General features: G+C 33.6%; 1 protein-coding gene across 13 annotated transcripts in view; it reads right to left on the bottom strand.

The window, feature by feature from the left end:
* lrrc9 (leucine rich repeat containing 9) overlaps positions 1-17,246 on the bottom strand; it is a 74,118-nt gene that overhangs the window by 1,066 nt on the left and 55,806 nt on the right. For 12 of the 13 annotated variants that reach the window (XM_087277273.1, XM_087277282.1, XM_087277274.1 and 9 more), the window contains 7 exons: positions 16,690-16,823; positions 15,272-15,489; positions 10,173-10,241; positions 9,937-10,062; positions 9,659-9,791; positions 6,333-6,489; positions 5,357-5,561 (listed from right to left, as the gene is read on the bottom strand). In XM_087277273.1, coding sequence (XP_087133399.1) covers positions 5,513-5,561; positions 6,333-6,489; positions 9,659-9,791; positions 9,937-10,062; positions 10,173-10,241; positions 15,272-15,489; positions 16,690-16,823 — 886 coding nt within the window. In that variant the 3' untranslated portion in view covers positions 5,357-5,512. Of the gene's footprint in view, positions 1-5,356; positions 5,562-6,332; positions 6,490-9,658; positions 9,792-9,936; positions 10,063-10,172; positions 10,242-15,271; positions 15,490-16,689; positions 16,824-17,246 lie in introns of those variants that run through there. The other variant, XM_087277276.1, reaches the window with a different exon arrangement.

The following is a 17,246-nucleotide window of genomic DNA, read 5'->3' as shown; positions in this document are numbered from 1 at the left end:
ACATGCAAACTTCACACAGAAACACCAACTGTCACAGCCTGGGGTCGAACCAGCGACCTTCTTCCTGTGAGGGGATCGGGCTACCCACCGCACCCCCGTGACACCCCTAACACGTCATAAAGACTAATAATGTTTAATTTCTGAAGATTTGCAATTTATTTTCTTTACAGTCATTGCTGTGTCTTTTTGTAGATCATATATGTCTTGTATGTCACACTTTTCCCTTGTTTCATGCTTTATTTAACATTTTGCACAGATCATTGTTACATGATGGGTTTGTCTGTCTGTTCATTGGCTGCAAAAACTACAATAAAAAAAATACATAAATCTGAAAACTTGTAACCACTGACTTCCATATTTTATATTCCTGCTACTGAAGTCAATGGTTATAGCTTTTCAGCTTTCTTCATTTTGTGTGTGTGTGTGTGTGTGTGTGTGTGTGTGTGTGTGTGTGTGTGTGTGTGTGTGTGTGTGTTCGCGCTTGTTCAACAGAGGAAAGAAATGCCCAAAGGCTTGAAATAATCTGAGGAAGTCAATTTTCATTTAAGGGTAAATCATTTGATGTGCAAAATGGAGACGTTTTTTCCCTGTTCTCTCAAGTATTTACATAATAAAATAAGTTTTAAACATTTATATAAACAAAAAAATAAATGTATTTTTAGGTAGTTTTATGATGTTTTGTGAGCCAAAGTGAAAATTCTGTCATCATTCACCCTTTGTTTAAAACCTTTATGAGTTTCTTTTTTCTGTTAAACACAAAAGAAGATTTTTGAAGAAAGCATTTACACGTCTCCACTGTCGTGTATTTGTTTTTGTTTTAATAATAAAACCTGCTTATTTTGATCAGTTTCTTTTTAAACAAGATTTATTAATGACATTTTGCTTCTCCAGAATCACACACACACACACACACACACACACACACACACACACACACACACACACACACACACACACACACACACACACGTTTTTCCAGTGTGATCAGATTGTATACAGTAAAAGCTATTTCCATATTCTGATGTTTGGGAGCAGAGTTACTCAAACCTTATTGATGTAGTTATGTGTTGTTTCAAGCTCTTAAATGTTGCTAGTACAATTTATTGTCTGCTCCCTAGAAATGTACATTTAGAGAACATATTGAGTTGCTCCATTCAAATTATTAAATTAAATGTTATTTTCTACTTGGTCTTAAAATGTTCTTAAACCATCATAATACCTGCAGAAACCCTGCATTTATACGACGTCAAGAAAATTAAGAACTAAATTAGCAATTACATTCAAACTAAAAACAAAGAAACACTTCTTAATCATTATTTATGTCTAAAAATTCTTCCTATGTTCTTGTCATTGTAAGATAAAAGAAACTAATAATTTCTATCTTTGATATGCAGATTACATCATTTATTTACACATGCAAACATGAAAAAATATTGTATTAATATTCCGCAATATGATTCTAATAATATAGAAACATTATGGAAACATAATCAGACAAAATGTCAAGAAATGAGGTAATCTGAAACCTGATTTTCAAATGAACCATTTTGTAAAACATTTATGGTTATGGTGGTTTGAGAAAGCCGATAAACTGTTACACTACATAAACTTAGTATGCTTCCATCTTCTTTTTAGACTAATTTAAGAACACATCTTCTCCTAGACTGTCCATACTACAACCACTAAACTGACTCCAAACTATACTGAATTTAGTTGCTATTTCTTTTCCAATTGATTCGACTTACGTTTTTTTCCAAAACTGATGCGGAAAATTCTGAAAAGTCCCATTGACTTGACATTGGAACAAACTTTCTGACCTTATAACTTTGCGCCAGACTGTCATACAGACTTAAGGTTGGGCTCATTTAACTCAGACTACCAATCTCTGCCAATCACTGATGACCTTTCAACTTACTAGCCACACCCTAGCAACCACTTACGGCACCCTAGCAACTGTCCAATAAAATACTAGTGTAAAAAAAACATCATTGACTTAACATTGGACATACATCATACCAATCCATACTAACAATAGACTGATCATACTAGAAACATACTAACGACATACTAATCATACTAGCAACATGCTAAATCACACTAAATTCATGCTAACAACATGCTACTTTATACTAGAAACATGCTAGCAACATGCTAATTCAAACTAGAACCGTGCTAATTTATGTTAGCAACTGCCTAGCAACTACTAAGGACACCCAGACAACCCCTAAGCAACCACCTAGCAATGCCTTCGCAAATGCCTAGCAACCACTCAGTACACCCTCGCAACCAGTTAGAATACCTTAGCAATTACCTAGCAATGCCTTAGCAACCACCAAGCAACACCTTAGTAACCACCTAGGGCACCATAGCAATGCCTTAGTAACCGCCTACAACACTCTTGCAACCACTCAGTACATCTTAGCAATCGCCTAATATGCCATACCAACCACCTAGGACACCCTAGCAACCGTATAGCAACACCTTAGTAACCACTCAGAACACCATAGCAACATCCAAGAAACCACTCAGAACACCCTAGCAATGCCTTAGCAACAACTCAGAACACCTTAGCAACTGCCTTAGCAATGCCTTAGCAACCACTCAGAACACCCTAGCACCCGCCAAGCAATACCTTAGCAACCACCTAGAACACCCTAGCAACCACCTAGCAATGCCTTAGCAAACCCTCAAAACAGCCAAGCAACATCCTAGCAACACCATAGCAACCACTCAGAACACCCTAGAAACTACCTAGAAACACCTTAGCAACCGCCTAGCAATGCCTTAGCAACCAATCAGAACAGCCTAGCAACCACATAAAACACCCTAGCAACGCCTTGAAAACTACAATTACCTGGAACACCCTAGCAACACCTTAGAACTGCCTATCAACCAACCAGAACATTTTAACAACCACCCAAAACACCCTAGCAACTACCTAGCAATACCTTAGCAACCACTCAGAACACCCTAGCAAAGCCTTAGCAACCATTCAGAGCACCCTAGCAACACCTTAGCAATTACTCAGAGCCCCCTCTCAACTGCCTTGCACTAAACATGCCAATCCATACTAGAAACATGCTGACATATTTGTAGTGATCTCTCTATGCCGACAGTTTCAAACATCTTAAAAACTACTTCAATAATTTAAACTTTAAAACTACTTCAGGCTTTCAGACTAGGCTGTCTCAAGACACCATAAAGTTTGTCTACGAACTTTACTTTTCTAGTTCTTTTTAATATTATAACAGTTAAACAATCTATAATGTTTAGAATTGTAAAAAATGTTTAATCTTTAATTTCCTTATAATTACTGGCAAATCTGAGAGCATAAAGAAGCATTCCTACTGCGACATGCTCAGGTGTATCTCTGTCCTCCTTCACAATAGACTACGTTCTGTTATTTCCACAGCAGGTCCGACATTAAATTCAACAGCATTCAGTCTGGCCTTCCTTTATCGTTCTCTACACATTTTAATATATCTTCTTTTATTCTGTCGGTTTTGGTTCTCTCTCTCCCCTTTTTTTGTCCCGACCCCCCACCATTACACTGCAGAGGAAAACAGGAAGAGAATTACCTTGAGCTGTGATAACAGGTTTTTACTGAACACATTATGTGTGTGATTGCCTTTGAATTTCTCCAGCCATTGGATTTTCAGCTGCGCCGTTAAACTGCCCTCATAATACAGCCGACTGAAAATAAACACATCAGACTAAAACCTCTGCTCTCTTTTCAGTGTCACAGTCTGACACAAATCACTGTTTACTAGAGCTGTAACGAGAACTATTTCACCCCAGAGTGGGCTTTTATGTCTTAGAGAAAAGCTGATGGCAAAACTCTGAACTGTGTGTATGTGTGTGTGAGATGTGTTTGTCCTAAAAAGAAAAATCCACACAAAAGCTTGAATCCACCAGTAGTTTAGTGTATAAAATATCAGGATGTTTTTATCCTCAGTGCTCATGTACAGTCATGCAGACCGAGTTATTTTATACTATTATATTTTAGATTTATGTAATTAGATTATACAGTATTTGTTTTTTTGTGTAACACTTACAGAATACTAACCAAACCTTAATACAACAACAAAAAAATTTAGTATGTACAGTAATGCAGATTGTATTATACTGTAAAAAACAGTAACCTATTATTATAAGAATAGTAATATTGATAAAAAAAAAAACATGGTGACGCAGTGGCACAGTAGGTAGTGCTGTCGCCTCATAGTAAGAAGGTCGCTGGTTTAAGCCCTGGCTGGGTCAGTTGGCGTTTCTGTGTTGAGTTTGCATGGTGTCCCCGTGTTCGCTTGGGTTTCCTCCGGGTGCTCCGGTTTCCCCCACAGTCCAAAGACATGCGGTACAGGTGAATTGGGTAGGCTAAATTGTCTGTATGAGTGTGTATGAGTGTGTATGGATGTTTCCCAGAGATGAGTTGCAGCTGGAAGGGCATCCGCTGCATAAATCATATGCTGGATAAGTTGGCGGTTCATTCCGCTGTGGCAACCCCAGATTAATAAAGGGACTAAGCCAAAAAGAAAATGAATGAATAAATAAAAAATCATGACTTCTGTCTGTTTATTATTGATTAATTTTCTAGCATACTTAAAACAAGGAACATTAAAAAAAGGCATTTGTGTCCACAGAACTGCCGCTCATGGGATATTTTCTCTTTTTCAGAGCATTTTCTGTAAACCCTAGAGATGGTTGTGCGTGAAAATCCCAGTAGATCACCATCTGGCACCAACAACAACTTGAACTTGTTACATTCAAAGTCACTTAAATCAACTTTCTTCCCCATTCTGATGCTCAGTTTGAACTGCAGCAGATCCTCTTGACCATGTCTACATGCCTAAATGCATTGAGTTGCTGCCATGTGATTGGCTGATTAAAAATTTGCGTTAAGAAGCACTTGGACAGGTGTACCTAATAAAGTGGCCAGTCAGTGTGTGTGTGTGTGTGTGTGTGTGTGTGTGTGTATATATATATATATATATATATATATATATATATATATATATATATATATATATATATATATGTGTGTGTGTGTGTGTGTGTGTGTGTGTGTGTGTGTGTGTGTGTGTGTATATATATATATATATATATATATATATATATATATATATATATATATATATAGTATTATAATATTTTAAATTTGCTACAAATTTTCACAGGCTTGTCAGATAAATTTGCATAAATCAGTCCTCTGGCACCTCTTAAGGGCCAAGTTTTGCAACTACAGTTAAATATTTTTTAACAAATGTCTTGTATGAACTCTAATATACAGTATACAGTATATGCCTTATACTGTTCATTAAATCATTGATTTATTAAAAGAATGGTCCCACTCAGAGACTTAAATACAAAATACACATTTAATATATTTTATACTGTCATTTCAAATAAATACATATTAAGATCCAAAGTTTAAGAATGTGAGAATCTCAGTAAACAACAATGCACAAGATCAGAACTGAAACTCATGGCACACATACTTTTAATAGCCCTGATGTTACAGAGGAGGAGGAGGAGGTGGTCTGGGTCCACTGTGACACTGATACCTGTGGAGAACATCGAGAATAATAACCCCATCATGGTCCATTCAATCAAAAATCAATAAATAAATAAATAAATGTATATATATATATATATATATATACATATATATATATATATATATATATATATATATATATATATATATATATATATATATATATATAATCCATTCAAATGTATGATAATGCACAAATAATTCAGTGTGATAAAACCTGTAAGAACGCAATTATGAAACATTTACTGCAAAAAATATAATTGTATGAGTTTGTTTCATATAAATATTTGGGAGATTTTATAGTAAGTAATATCACACAAACAAAAATGTTACAGTTTTCTTTGTATATCAGCATGTAAACAAACTAAGATTGACATTCATGTTATACCACAAATCAACAGAAAAGTTCATAAAGAGCGATTTACATTTTAGACATAATATGTTCTGTAATACTGTTTCTGAATGAATCTGATTTTGATCAAATCAATTAGCCACCGATCCATTTATGAACACATTTAGCATAAATTGTTTCAACGAATTACTCATTAGTGACTTGTTTCCACCTACTGAGAGTTTTGGTGTGATAATAAACTGGTAAACAGTAATTAAGTCAAGCTACCAACAGAAAAACACACAAAAGTATTTTTTTTGTCCATCTTATATAATACACACATATTTTATTGTTATTGTATACAGTAGTTATCATACTTAGTATGAACCGGGCTTCACACTTCAACTTTACATAAAGGCTTATTTGACTGTGTGCGTGTTTACAGACCTGGTCTCAGGATCAGTGTTAGGGAAAGTGGACAGAACTCTGTATCCGCTTTGCTGCAGTGCTGTCATGTAGTGACTGGAAGATCCTCTAAACTGCCTGAAGTTAATGTCACTGTGAACCCCACGTAATAGAGAGGCAACTGCTCTCTGCTTCTTATCTAAAAACAACAAAATCCATTTGTGTTTAAGGCGAGACACTGCAGGAAAAACACTTTTTTCAGGGACTTCTCAATTTAAGTGTTTGGTGTATTTTGCCTTTTCATAGTTTTTTTTTTATTCAGTGTAATGTAAAATAAATAAATAAATAAATACAGGTTTAGGTATCCTAATTGTATCTTTGTGCCTGTAGATTTCAATTAACATACACAAAATATTACTGTAGGCCATTTATTAATTCATTTTCTTGTCAGCTTAGTGCCTTTATTAATCCGGGGTCACCACAGTGGAATGAACCGCCAACTTATCCAGCAAGTTTTTACGCAGCGGATGCCCTTCCAGCCATAACCCATCTCAGGGAAATACTGTAGGCCAGGGATGCCCAAATATTTTCGTATAAGGGTCAAAAACCAAATATCATTGATAGCCCTGGGTCAAAGATAAATATACCAAACTATTTTACATTAAAACTGCCATGGGTAATTTCCAAATTAATTTCATAATATAAAAAAAAAATAGAAAACATTAATCATATTAACTAACGTGGTATCCCTTTTTTAATGATAACTTATTGCAATAAAAACATAAACAATCACATTTATAACACAGTAGAGTTCAATGCTGAATACACTAGTCAAGCAGAATCTGCCTATGTCTTGATTTGCTCACCAAAGTCTCTGCATTGTCCTCTATCCATCATATGTACATTTTAAACTAAATCTGATTACTTTACAGCAATTACACTGAAACATTTAATTTCAGATAGCTTTTTGTAGCTCAACAATAAAACAAAAAATATATAAGATTACATCGGCATGGCGGGCTAAATCAAAGGTTACCATGGACCAACCTTAGCCAGCGGGCCCTCGTTTTTTAAGGCTATTTTTAAAAGATTTTTTTTCCTCTGCATAAATCTTCACTTCAGCTGCACTTACACATACAGTACAGCAAACTTCACAGTTTAATTCATATCTGTATCCTGAAGTTTTTTTTACAGGGGCATTTGTTAATACCCAATTTGCCTGATTAGTTAAAGCATTTTGTTCAACAAAAAATTTCATTCATTCATTTTCTTTTCAGCTTAGTCCCTTTATTAATCTGGGGTCGCCACAGCGGAATGAACCACCAACTTATCCAGCATATGATTTACACAGCGGATGCCCTTCCAGCTGCAACCCATCTCTGGGAAACATCCATACACACTCATTCACACTCATACACTACGGACAATTTAGCCTACCCAATTTACTTGTACAGCATGTCATTGGACTGTGGGGGAAACCGGAGCATCCGAAGGAAACCCACGCGAACACGGGGAGAACATGCAAACTCCACACAGAAATACCAACTGACCCAGCAGAGGCTCAAACCAGCGACCTTCTTGCTGTGAGGCGACAGCACTACCTACTGCGGCACTGCATCGCCTCAACAAAAAAATATGAAAATTAATTTTTCTTTCTGTCTGTTTGCAGTATTTTCTGAACTGTGGAGTGAGAAAAAAACTGCACCTGACTTCATGCAGTGCCCAAATTTGTGTGTAAGAAATGTGTGCAAATTTACCCTTTGCTAAGCCACACCAGAAAACCACCACACACCAATCGTGGCTTAGCAACCGTAGCTACGCGCAGGAGGTCTGTCAAGCTTTCGAGCGAGGGAAACAAGCCAAAGCGTTGTGCATATGGATTGTGCAAATCTGATACCCGGTATCCTAAAAGTTTGGACGGGGGGTGGAATTTTTTTCCCTTTCCAAACCCTAAAATCCAATGGGAGAAATCCCAGTGTGGATCACTCTGTGTGAGGGGCGCTAAAAGAGCGGAGTTAAGTTTGTTTTGATATTCCTGACACATGCAGTGATAGAGCGACGCCAATAACTCACACACCACTCATCCTAAAAAGATCTAAATTGTGTTTCCTACAAAAATACAAAGCAGGTTATGTTTCCCAGCAGTCTTTTCTTTTTTTCGCTTCATATTATTATTATACTATCATTATCATTATACTATATTATTATATCATTATTATAACACTGCTCTGTTTAAGCCCTCACAATAGTAGTGATACTAATAGCTAGCATATTTTCATCTGTTTTAAGCTACAAATATTTGAAATTTCATATCAACTGAACAAAACAGAGATATGATCACAATCTGAGCACTTGCGATCAATTAATGTACTTCACCCGCAGCTGTTTTTCAGTCATTCGTAAGCCTCATGTCCATGACAGAGCTACAATTCACCAATGTCTTTTGGAGATTTAGTCATTGGTGATTGTGTTATAGCGGGTTAGTTTCTGCTTTTAAATTTGGTGTCTGATTAGTATTTGCTGGTAGGGAAAAATCTATTTGTTCGCTTCAGCTATTTGTACTTTGATTTGCATTGTAATTAATTAATTTTTTCCACTTAACTGCAAATTAGAATAGAAACTATAAAAATCACACAAACATGTTGACAGTTACAGGTACTGTACATTGTTGTGGGTCAATGATGCTAATATTTGGCACAAATCCATCTATTTCCCCTCAATTTCTGACTGTCCTTTCTATTAATGAATTATGTAGAAGCACTGTCCATGCGTGTTTCCTCGTCGGTTAGTAACGCTATGTTTTATTGAACAGCAATTAATCTATCAGGCTTTTTTTGGCTAAAAAAAAGAGAAATCGTGGTTTAATTAGTTATTATTAAATTATTTAAAAATTTCACCTCTTTTGCTGTGCATGAACTAAGCTGTTGAATGGTCAGTGTATGAGGAAGCCAGGCTAACAATTTTGATTAAATTACTTACTAATCGGTTGCGTATTATGTGTTGATTATACCCCTGTAATGCATACTGCAGTCCTTTTTTGTCTGGCTTTCTTAGATATCTCACCTGTTCACCAAAAAATACTTATTATATCCCTGGGAATGTCTGACACCGGCGCATACTGTAATAGATGTGTCAGGCATGAAAGCTTGACAGGTGTAACAACAGTAACTAAGGAGGGCGGGGCTTAGCGAAGGGTCAATTAGCATATATAATTAGCATGTAGAAAACTTGTAATACAAAAAGTTTGCAATTTGTAGTGTAATAAATCAACTGAAGAAGTACAGAGAGAACATTTGTCAATATCTCTTTTTTACCTACAGTATTTTTCACATACTGTGTGTGTCTGTATGAATTGTATGTATACGTACATCTGCTGGTATCGTGTGTGTCATCCTGCTGGTCAGGTACAAGTGTGTGCATTCCTGTACTTCTTAAAGGAGTCGGTCGTGTCACCATCGGTACTAAACCGGGTAACGTCATTTCACCACCTGAACTAGAACTCTTTACACACAAACACACAAACACACACACACACACACACACACACACACACACACACATACACACACACACGGTAAATGTTTCAATTTACTCTGTAAGTTTTATATGATCAGTTCAGTTGATCTGAAGAGTAAGTGTGAGTTACCTGTGCTTCATTATTTAAAAGCTCTGCCCTGGTTCTTTCCTCCAAGCTGACGGTTACTCCATCCAGGACCTGCAGTGTGGACAGATGCAGTATCACTGGCGGCCTGTGCAGAGATCGCCGTGTCACCTGCAACATAGTAGTAATTATGATTGGTTTGTTGTTTGGTCAGGAGCTCAGTGTGAGGTCTCTTCATGTAGAGTGTTGATTGTGTGTGTTTGCGTGTGTGGGGGACTCACTGGGTTGCCCATTACAGAAAGTTCTAGGAGAGAAGGCAGTGTCTCCAGTTTCTCCAGCTCTGAAATATCCTAGAACACAAGATAAATGCACTTTGTATGTATAACTGTGGGAAAAATTAGAGAACACTCAAATTTCTGTTTCTCTGGACTTAGTATTTATGGTTGTGTGTTTGAGTAAAACTTTTTTGTGTGTAAATACTGTTTAAATACTGATAATATTTCTTGCCAATTTAAAATAATATAATGTAAATTATTAAAAAATGTAATTTAGAGCATTTAATTTTTATAATAGAATACATTCATTGATTCATTCATTCATTTTCTTTTCGGCTTAGTCCTTTTATTAATCTGGGGTCGCCACAGCGGAATGAACCGCCAACTTATCCAGCATATGTTTTACTCAGCAGACGCCCTTCCAGCCACAACCCATTAATAGGGAAAATTAAAACAAATGAAAACCAAAATCCTTTCAGTTACTAAAACAGGGATTTAATAGACCAAATAATGACTTTTACAAATTTTTGCAACTACAACATTTTTTTAGTATCATCCCTAAAGGATGTTTTTGACATGGAAAAACAATTGCACTCTTCATTTTCTCTCAAAGGGAAGACATCTTCCTTAATGTTATCCAATGTAAGGTTTTCTTCCCTTACCTATTTGAAAGTTTTGTGGGAGAAAGATTGTGAAACAAATTTTAATCAAGAAATCAGTCTGCTCTGGCATATTTTTATTTATTTATTTTTTTGTTGTTGTTGTTGTTTTAAAAGTTTTTTATTGAGATATTCATTGACGAATTACAGCAAATTTTAAAACATTTCTTTTTTTTTTGCAAAAAAGAATTCAACAAATTAAATATTACACACACACAAAAAATAAAATAAATAAAAAGTATAAGTAATGAGGATAGACCCAGAATACACTTTTCAAAAAAATACAAAACGTCTAACTCCTAACACCCACCCCACCCCTGGGACAAAAACTTACTGAATAATGCAGTACTGTTGGTGTGATCTCCACCATCTGGGTATTCAACCTACGCTTTCAAGATAAAGGAGGAGACCAAATCTCTTTGCCATTAGAAATCTGATCCTTTTCAAATGTGCTAATTCAGTTAATTCTTCCAGCCAAGATCTATCTGGCATTTCAAAAATTTCAAAAGTGCTACAATATCAAACATACACCATATAGCAAAATGTAATTTTTTTACAAAACTTTTTTGAAACCAGTTCATCTCAATTTCCTAATGTTTCCTTATTTTTCTTTAAGTGCAAATTCAATGTTGGTACTGTGATGCATTTATTCAGGGACATGATTAAGACATACTGGAAAGAAATCCACAAATTAGTTCAGAAGATTGTTGGTAAACCTTTTGCTCTATCTCCAGTATTTTATCTTCTGAATTGTAAAACTGGTGTACATCTTAGTCATGGACTAGAATCTGTGCTAGACCTTAATACTTAACTAGCAAGAAAATGCATTCTTTGTTGTGGTCATTTCCAAACAATTTGTGGATGAATCAGACATTTTCTTACCCATAGACGTATGATTTATGACTGATGATTTCTGGCATATCTGGAATCCTCTATGGGAGTTTTTGGAGAATGTACAGTTCAAGTCAGAATTATTAGCCCCCTTACATTTTTTTTCTTCTTTTTAAAATATTTTCCAAATGATGTTTAACAGAGCAAGGAAATTTTCAAAGTATGTCTGATAATATTTTTTCTTCTCGAAGAAGTCTTATTTCTTTTATTTCAGCTAGAATAAAAGTAGTTTTTATTTTTTTAAACACAATTTTAGGGACAAAATTATTAGCCCCTTTATGCAATTTTTTTTTTCGATAGTCTACAGAACAAACCACTGTTTTACAATTACTTGCCTAATTACCCTAACCTGCTAGTTAACCCAGTTAACCTAGTTAAGCCTTTAAATGTCACTTTAAGCTGTATAGAAGTGTCTTGAAAAATATCTAGTAAAATATTGTTTAGTGTCATCATGGCAAAGATAAAATAAATCCAATTTTAGAAATGAGTTACTAAAACTATTATGTTTAGAAATTAGTTGAAATCTGTTAAACAGAAATTGGGGGGAAAATATACAGAGGGGCTAATAATTGAGGGGGGCTAATAATTCTGACTTCAACTGTATATTCGAAAGATTATTTTTATTTATTTTTTGTAAATTTTACCCTTCACAAATGACTTGAATTACTAGCCGATAGATGATTGTATAAAATATGGCTATATTATTGTATGTGACAACATGAGAAACCTAATCCACTGTTATGTTATTGTTATTGCAAATCTTAATTTTTTAAAAAAAAACTAATAAAATAAAACAAATAACATTTTTTTAAAATAAATAAATAAACTTATGTAAATTTAGAATACCCACGGTAAACTTCAGAACATTTTTTAAATTAATGTTCAGTGGAAAAACCCTGATTTGTAATTACAAGTAATAAAACATTTACAACTAATAAATTACAAACTAAAAGAAACTATAACGAATTGTAATTTTCTGAAAAATAAATACATTGGTGCCCTAAACTCTTGAAAATGTTTTTGTTACCAATAAATGCTGTTCACTGAATTTTCTGTTCATCAAAAGCCCCAAATCAGAATATTACAAGTATTTCTGAGGATTCATGTGATGCTGATGACTGGAGTAATGATGTCATCACTGGAATAAATCATATTTTAGGTACACTAAAAAGAAACTAGTTATAGTTATAGTTAGTTTTAAGTAAAATGTTTGCCTTTTGTGTTTATTTTACATATATAACAAATTTGATATATTGCTATTTTACACAAGTAGCAGGTGAATTTTACTAAATGTCAACATCAAGAAACTATCATGATATTTGTAATATTTAAAATAAAACAGAGATTCCCATTTTTAAATTGATGAAACAATTTAAATTCACCCCATTTTGAGTATTATTATCCATTTCTCAGTGAATATGGGTAATATACTTTGGTGCATTAAAAAAAAGATTTATTAAACATTTATATTTATTAAAATAATAATATTTAACTCTATGAACATCTTTAAAAACAGAAAAATTGAATTTTTCTTTTCTTGAATTTTAATCTTTTTAAGAACATTTTTTAAAATATTTTTGCCAAACAGATAAAATTGTTGGGTATATATCAGTGCTTTGCTATGTATTTTACTAGTTCTTGTCATGTTGACTGCTTTGTTTACAGCACTATCCACATATTTCAAATACAAAAGACAGAAGAAGATGGGACAATAACTCTTTCAGTCACTATGCTCCAAAAATTTGGAATTGTCTCCCAAATGAAGTGTAAGAATCCCCCAGCATTTATGTTTTTAAAAAGCATGTTAAGATGCACATTTTTAAAATTGCATATGAATATAACAGTATGTGAAGTGTATGCATTTTATGTATACATGTAAATTGTGTAGGTATGTATGCATGTACTACGGTGTATGCATATGTTAGGACTATTGTGTGTGTGATTGTGTAGATATATGCATACATGCGTGTACATGTATGCTTTTATCTGAGTATATATTTGTTGTTTAGTTTACTTTATTTGTCTATACATTTTTTTTTTTGGTTTATTTTACAATGCATGTTTGTTGTTTGTAAAGCGCTTTGACTTGCATGTAGGAAAAGTGCTATACAAATAAAATATATTATTATTATTATTATTATTATTACAATAAAATACATTTTCAATACTTTAAAAATGTCTAGAATCCAAGAAAGGTCAAATTGAAGATTTTGGTTAACGTGAGATAAAGTAATGGGTAAGTGAAAGAAAGATCACTGAGTGTCAAGAACACACACACACAAACATTCACACACCTCTGACCTTCAATCAATGTAAATACTGCTTAATTGTGCCCTTGGGCTGCTGTGCGGCTGCAGTAATGGCTGTCTGTAATTACTCTATATTCAGAGGCAGGCAAAAGCCAGAGCTCTCACAGAGCCTAACAACACTAATACAAACACACTAAGTGACTGAATTACTGTAATTTAGTAATTACAGTGAAACTGCAGCCACACACACATACGGATAGAGAGGAATGGAGAGGTGAATAATAAAAGCAAACTCACACACACACTCGTATTGGGGTTGAGAATAACATTGTTTCTGTGTATATACTATATATACTAATGAAATCATGTGAAACTGTGACCTACAACACCTTAATATATTCTGCTGTTATAAGAATAAATGATAGCTATGAGAAAATGAACTATATCTGACAGACAATATGTGTATTTTATCTAAAACATGATTCAACATTATTAGTAATAAATGAGAGTGATGGAATAATAACATCATTTTGTCCTTTGTGGATATCTGGCGAGACGCAGACCAAAACACTGTTTTAGCATGCACCAGTTTGAAGACTTAAGGGTGTTTGATTTTTTTATATAGTGTTTTCGTCAGTCTAATGTAATGAAAACATGCAAATACACTTTTAAGGGTTTCCTTTATAGCACAGTATTGATTTGTATTTGTAGATTTCACTTACAATACATTGTAAAGGCCCTTCCCCCCTAAATTAATATTTTAATCATGTCTAATTTTTAAATATAAATATTAAACAAAATATTTTAAAAATATATTTTCGAAATATTTATATTCAGATGGTTTTTACTGGAACATGTTTAATTCCTTTGATTTTTTTTTTTTTTTTTTAACTGTGAAAATTTCTTCTGCCTGTTTTTTTTAATAATGGAGTGAAAAAAGCTTTCCTGGAGCTCAAGCAGCAGATCATGGCATTAACAAAGCCAAGGCAGGATTGATTTACAGTTTAAAAAAAAAGAACTGATAAAATGTGCAACATAAATATCTGCTAAATGCATAAATGTCTATGTAAAAATAGAAAGATTCTCAAAATCTCCTCTGTTAAGACCTGTGAATCTAATGTAAAAAAATAACATTTTAAACATGTAATGTTCATATTTTTGTTCTAGAAATTTATGCAAATTAGCACACATTTAATGAAATACTACATCTTTGCATATTTAAGTGTGGTGAGAACTATTAGCTTTCACCTGATTGACTTAATGCTGTAGCCCTGTGTATGTGTTTAGTGTAGGTGTCAAAGTGTACCTGTATTTTGTTCATGTCTAAGAAAAGCCTGCGGAGCCCTGTGAGCGGCTGCAGGTGGTTCAGTTCCCGGATGCGATTCTCTCTCAGGTGTAAATCCAGCAGAACTGCCTGCCCACAGAATGAGTTTTCACTTAAAGATTTAATCCGATTTCGATCCAGAACCAGCTCACGCAGCTTTTGTAAACCATCCAATCCATCCACCTGACTGATGTCATTACCTTAGAGAAAGAGAGAAGACAATACCATACATATAGTTGAAGTCAGAATTATTAGCCCCCTTCGATTTTTTTGTTTTTTAAATATTTCTCAAATGATGATTAACAGAGCAAGGAAAGCTTCACGGTATGTCTGATAATATTTTTTCTTCTAGAGAAAGTCTAATTTGTCTTATTTCGGCAAGAGTAAAAGCAGTTTTTAATTTTTTAAACACCATTTTAAGGTCAATATTATTAGCACCTTTAAGCTATATATTTTTTCGATGGTCTAAAGAACATAACTATCGTTATACAATTACTTGCCTTACTTCTGTAATTTTTTTACTGAAGAAAGTATTTTTTATACTTGTTTTTCTTATGTTTACTGAGACTGCATTTATTTGAATTAATATTGAGTATTATTATTATTTTCATAAATAACTTCTTGTATTATGCTGAATTGCCCGCATTGTTACTCCAGTCCTCAGTGTCACATGATCCCTGTAAAGTTCTAATAAACCGATTTTGTTCGTAATAAATATTCTATATTATTATCAATGTTTATCAATAAAACATATAATGAGTGATAACTTTTGACACTAAATACACTGCAAAAAATGTTCTTCAGAATTTTTTTTTCAAGTCATATAAATTTTTTTTTAAATTCTTAAATTAAGAAGAATTTTGTAGACAAGAAAAAATATTGTTTTGTTTTAAAAAAATAAATTATGCCAGAATTAAGTGAGTTTTTCCTTAAATTAAGCAAAATAATCTCCCAATGTGTTAAGCAAAATAATTTTATGTCAAAATAAAAAAATGTCAACAAAATGTCAACGTTTATTATTAGGTAAGTGCAGTTTATTTTTGTTGAAACTGCAGTGAATGTTTTGCATGACTATTTGCATTTTTATGATTCATATCAATAATTACATTTCATTAAACAAACATTACCTGACCCAAATATATTTATTTTATCAAAACAAACTCAAAGCAGAAATCTTTTGATTCATCCTTTTTTGCTGAATAAAATTATTTAAAAATGATACTGAAAAAAAATACTTAACCCCAATATTACATATTATCATAGCCAATTGACCCTTCGATATATATATATATATATATATATATATATATATATATATATATATATATTATTTATTTATTTCATTGCTCATATTTTTAAAGACACTGATGAATAAGCTGTACAGGAAAAGCTGTGCATACCTTGTAGAAACAGAGCCCTGAGATTTGTCAGTCGGCTGATTTGTAGATTGATTAGATTAGATATGCCATTATGACCTAAATGCAAAACCTCCAAACTGGACATCAGAGGCTCCAGATTATCAGTTAATCCCTCCCTACAAACAATAACAATGAAGCAAGTCAGACAAGGCAAATATGTTAATATGGAAAAGACCAGCCATGTACACAGTGCATCAATATATTGTATACTTTACAAGCAGTCTTTAAATAAATGTGTCTGTCACTTCCAAAACATAGCAGCATAAGAAACTGTGACTTTATACATACATTCTCTGATGTCAGAAAATGTCTGTTATATGCAATTATGATGCTCCCTAGTGGTTAGACAAGAAACTACAGTATATTATCCCAATGGATTACGAAGATGAAATGAAGTTTGTGTATGTATGTTTGTATTACTGGCTTAGGTGGCTTATAAAAACAAAGATTTGACATGGGTATGACCTATGTTGGGGGTGGGTGTTTTTTTTAGGACATGGCTTGTGTTGCTTGTAATTCTAGACAATTTGAGAGTTTGG

The sequence above is a fragment of the Danio rerio genome, chromosome 13 (assembly GCF_052040795.2).
Source record: "Danio rerio strain M-AB ecotype USA chromosome 13, GRCz13ab, whole genome shotgun sequence".
In the NCBI taxonomy this organism is placed as follows: domain Eukaryota; kingdom Metazoa; phylum Chordata; class Actinopteri; order Cypriniformes; family Danionidae; genus Danio; species Danio rerio.
The sequence above is the reverse complement of the archived record's forward strand: the minus strand, read 5'-3'. Positions and strand labels throughout refer to the sequence as shown.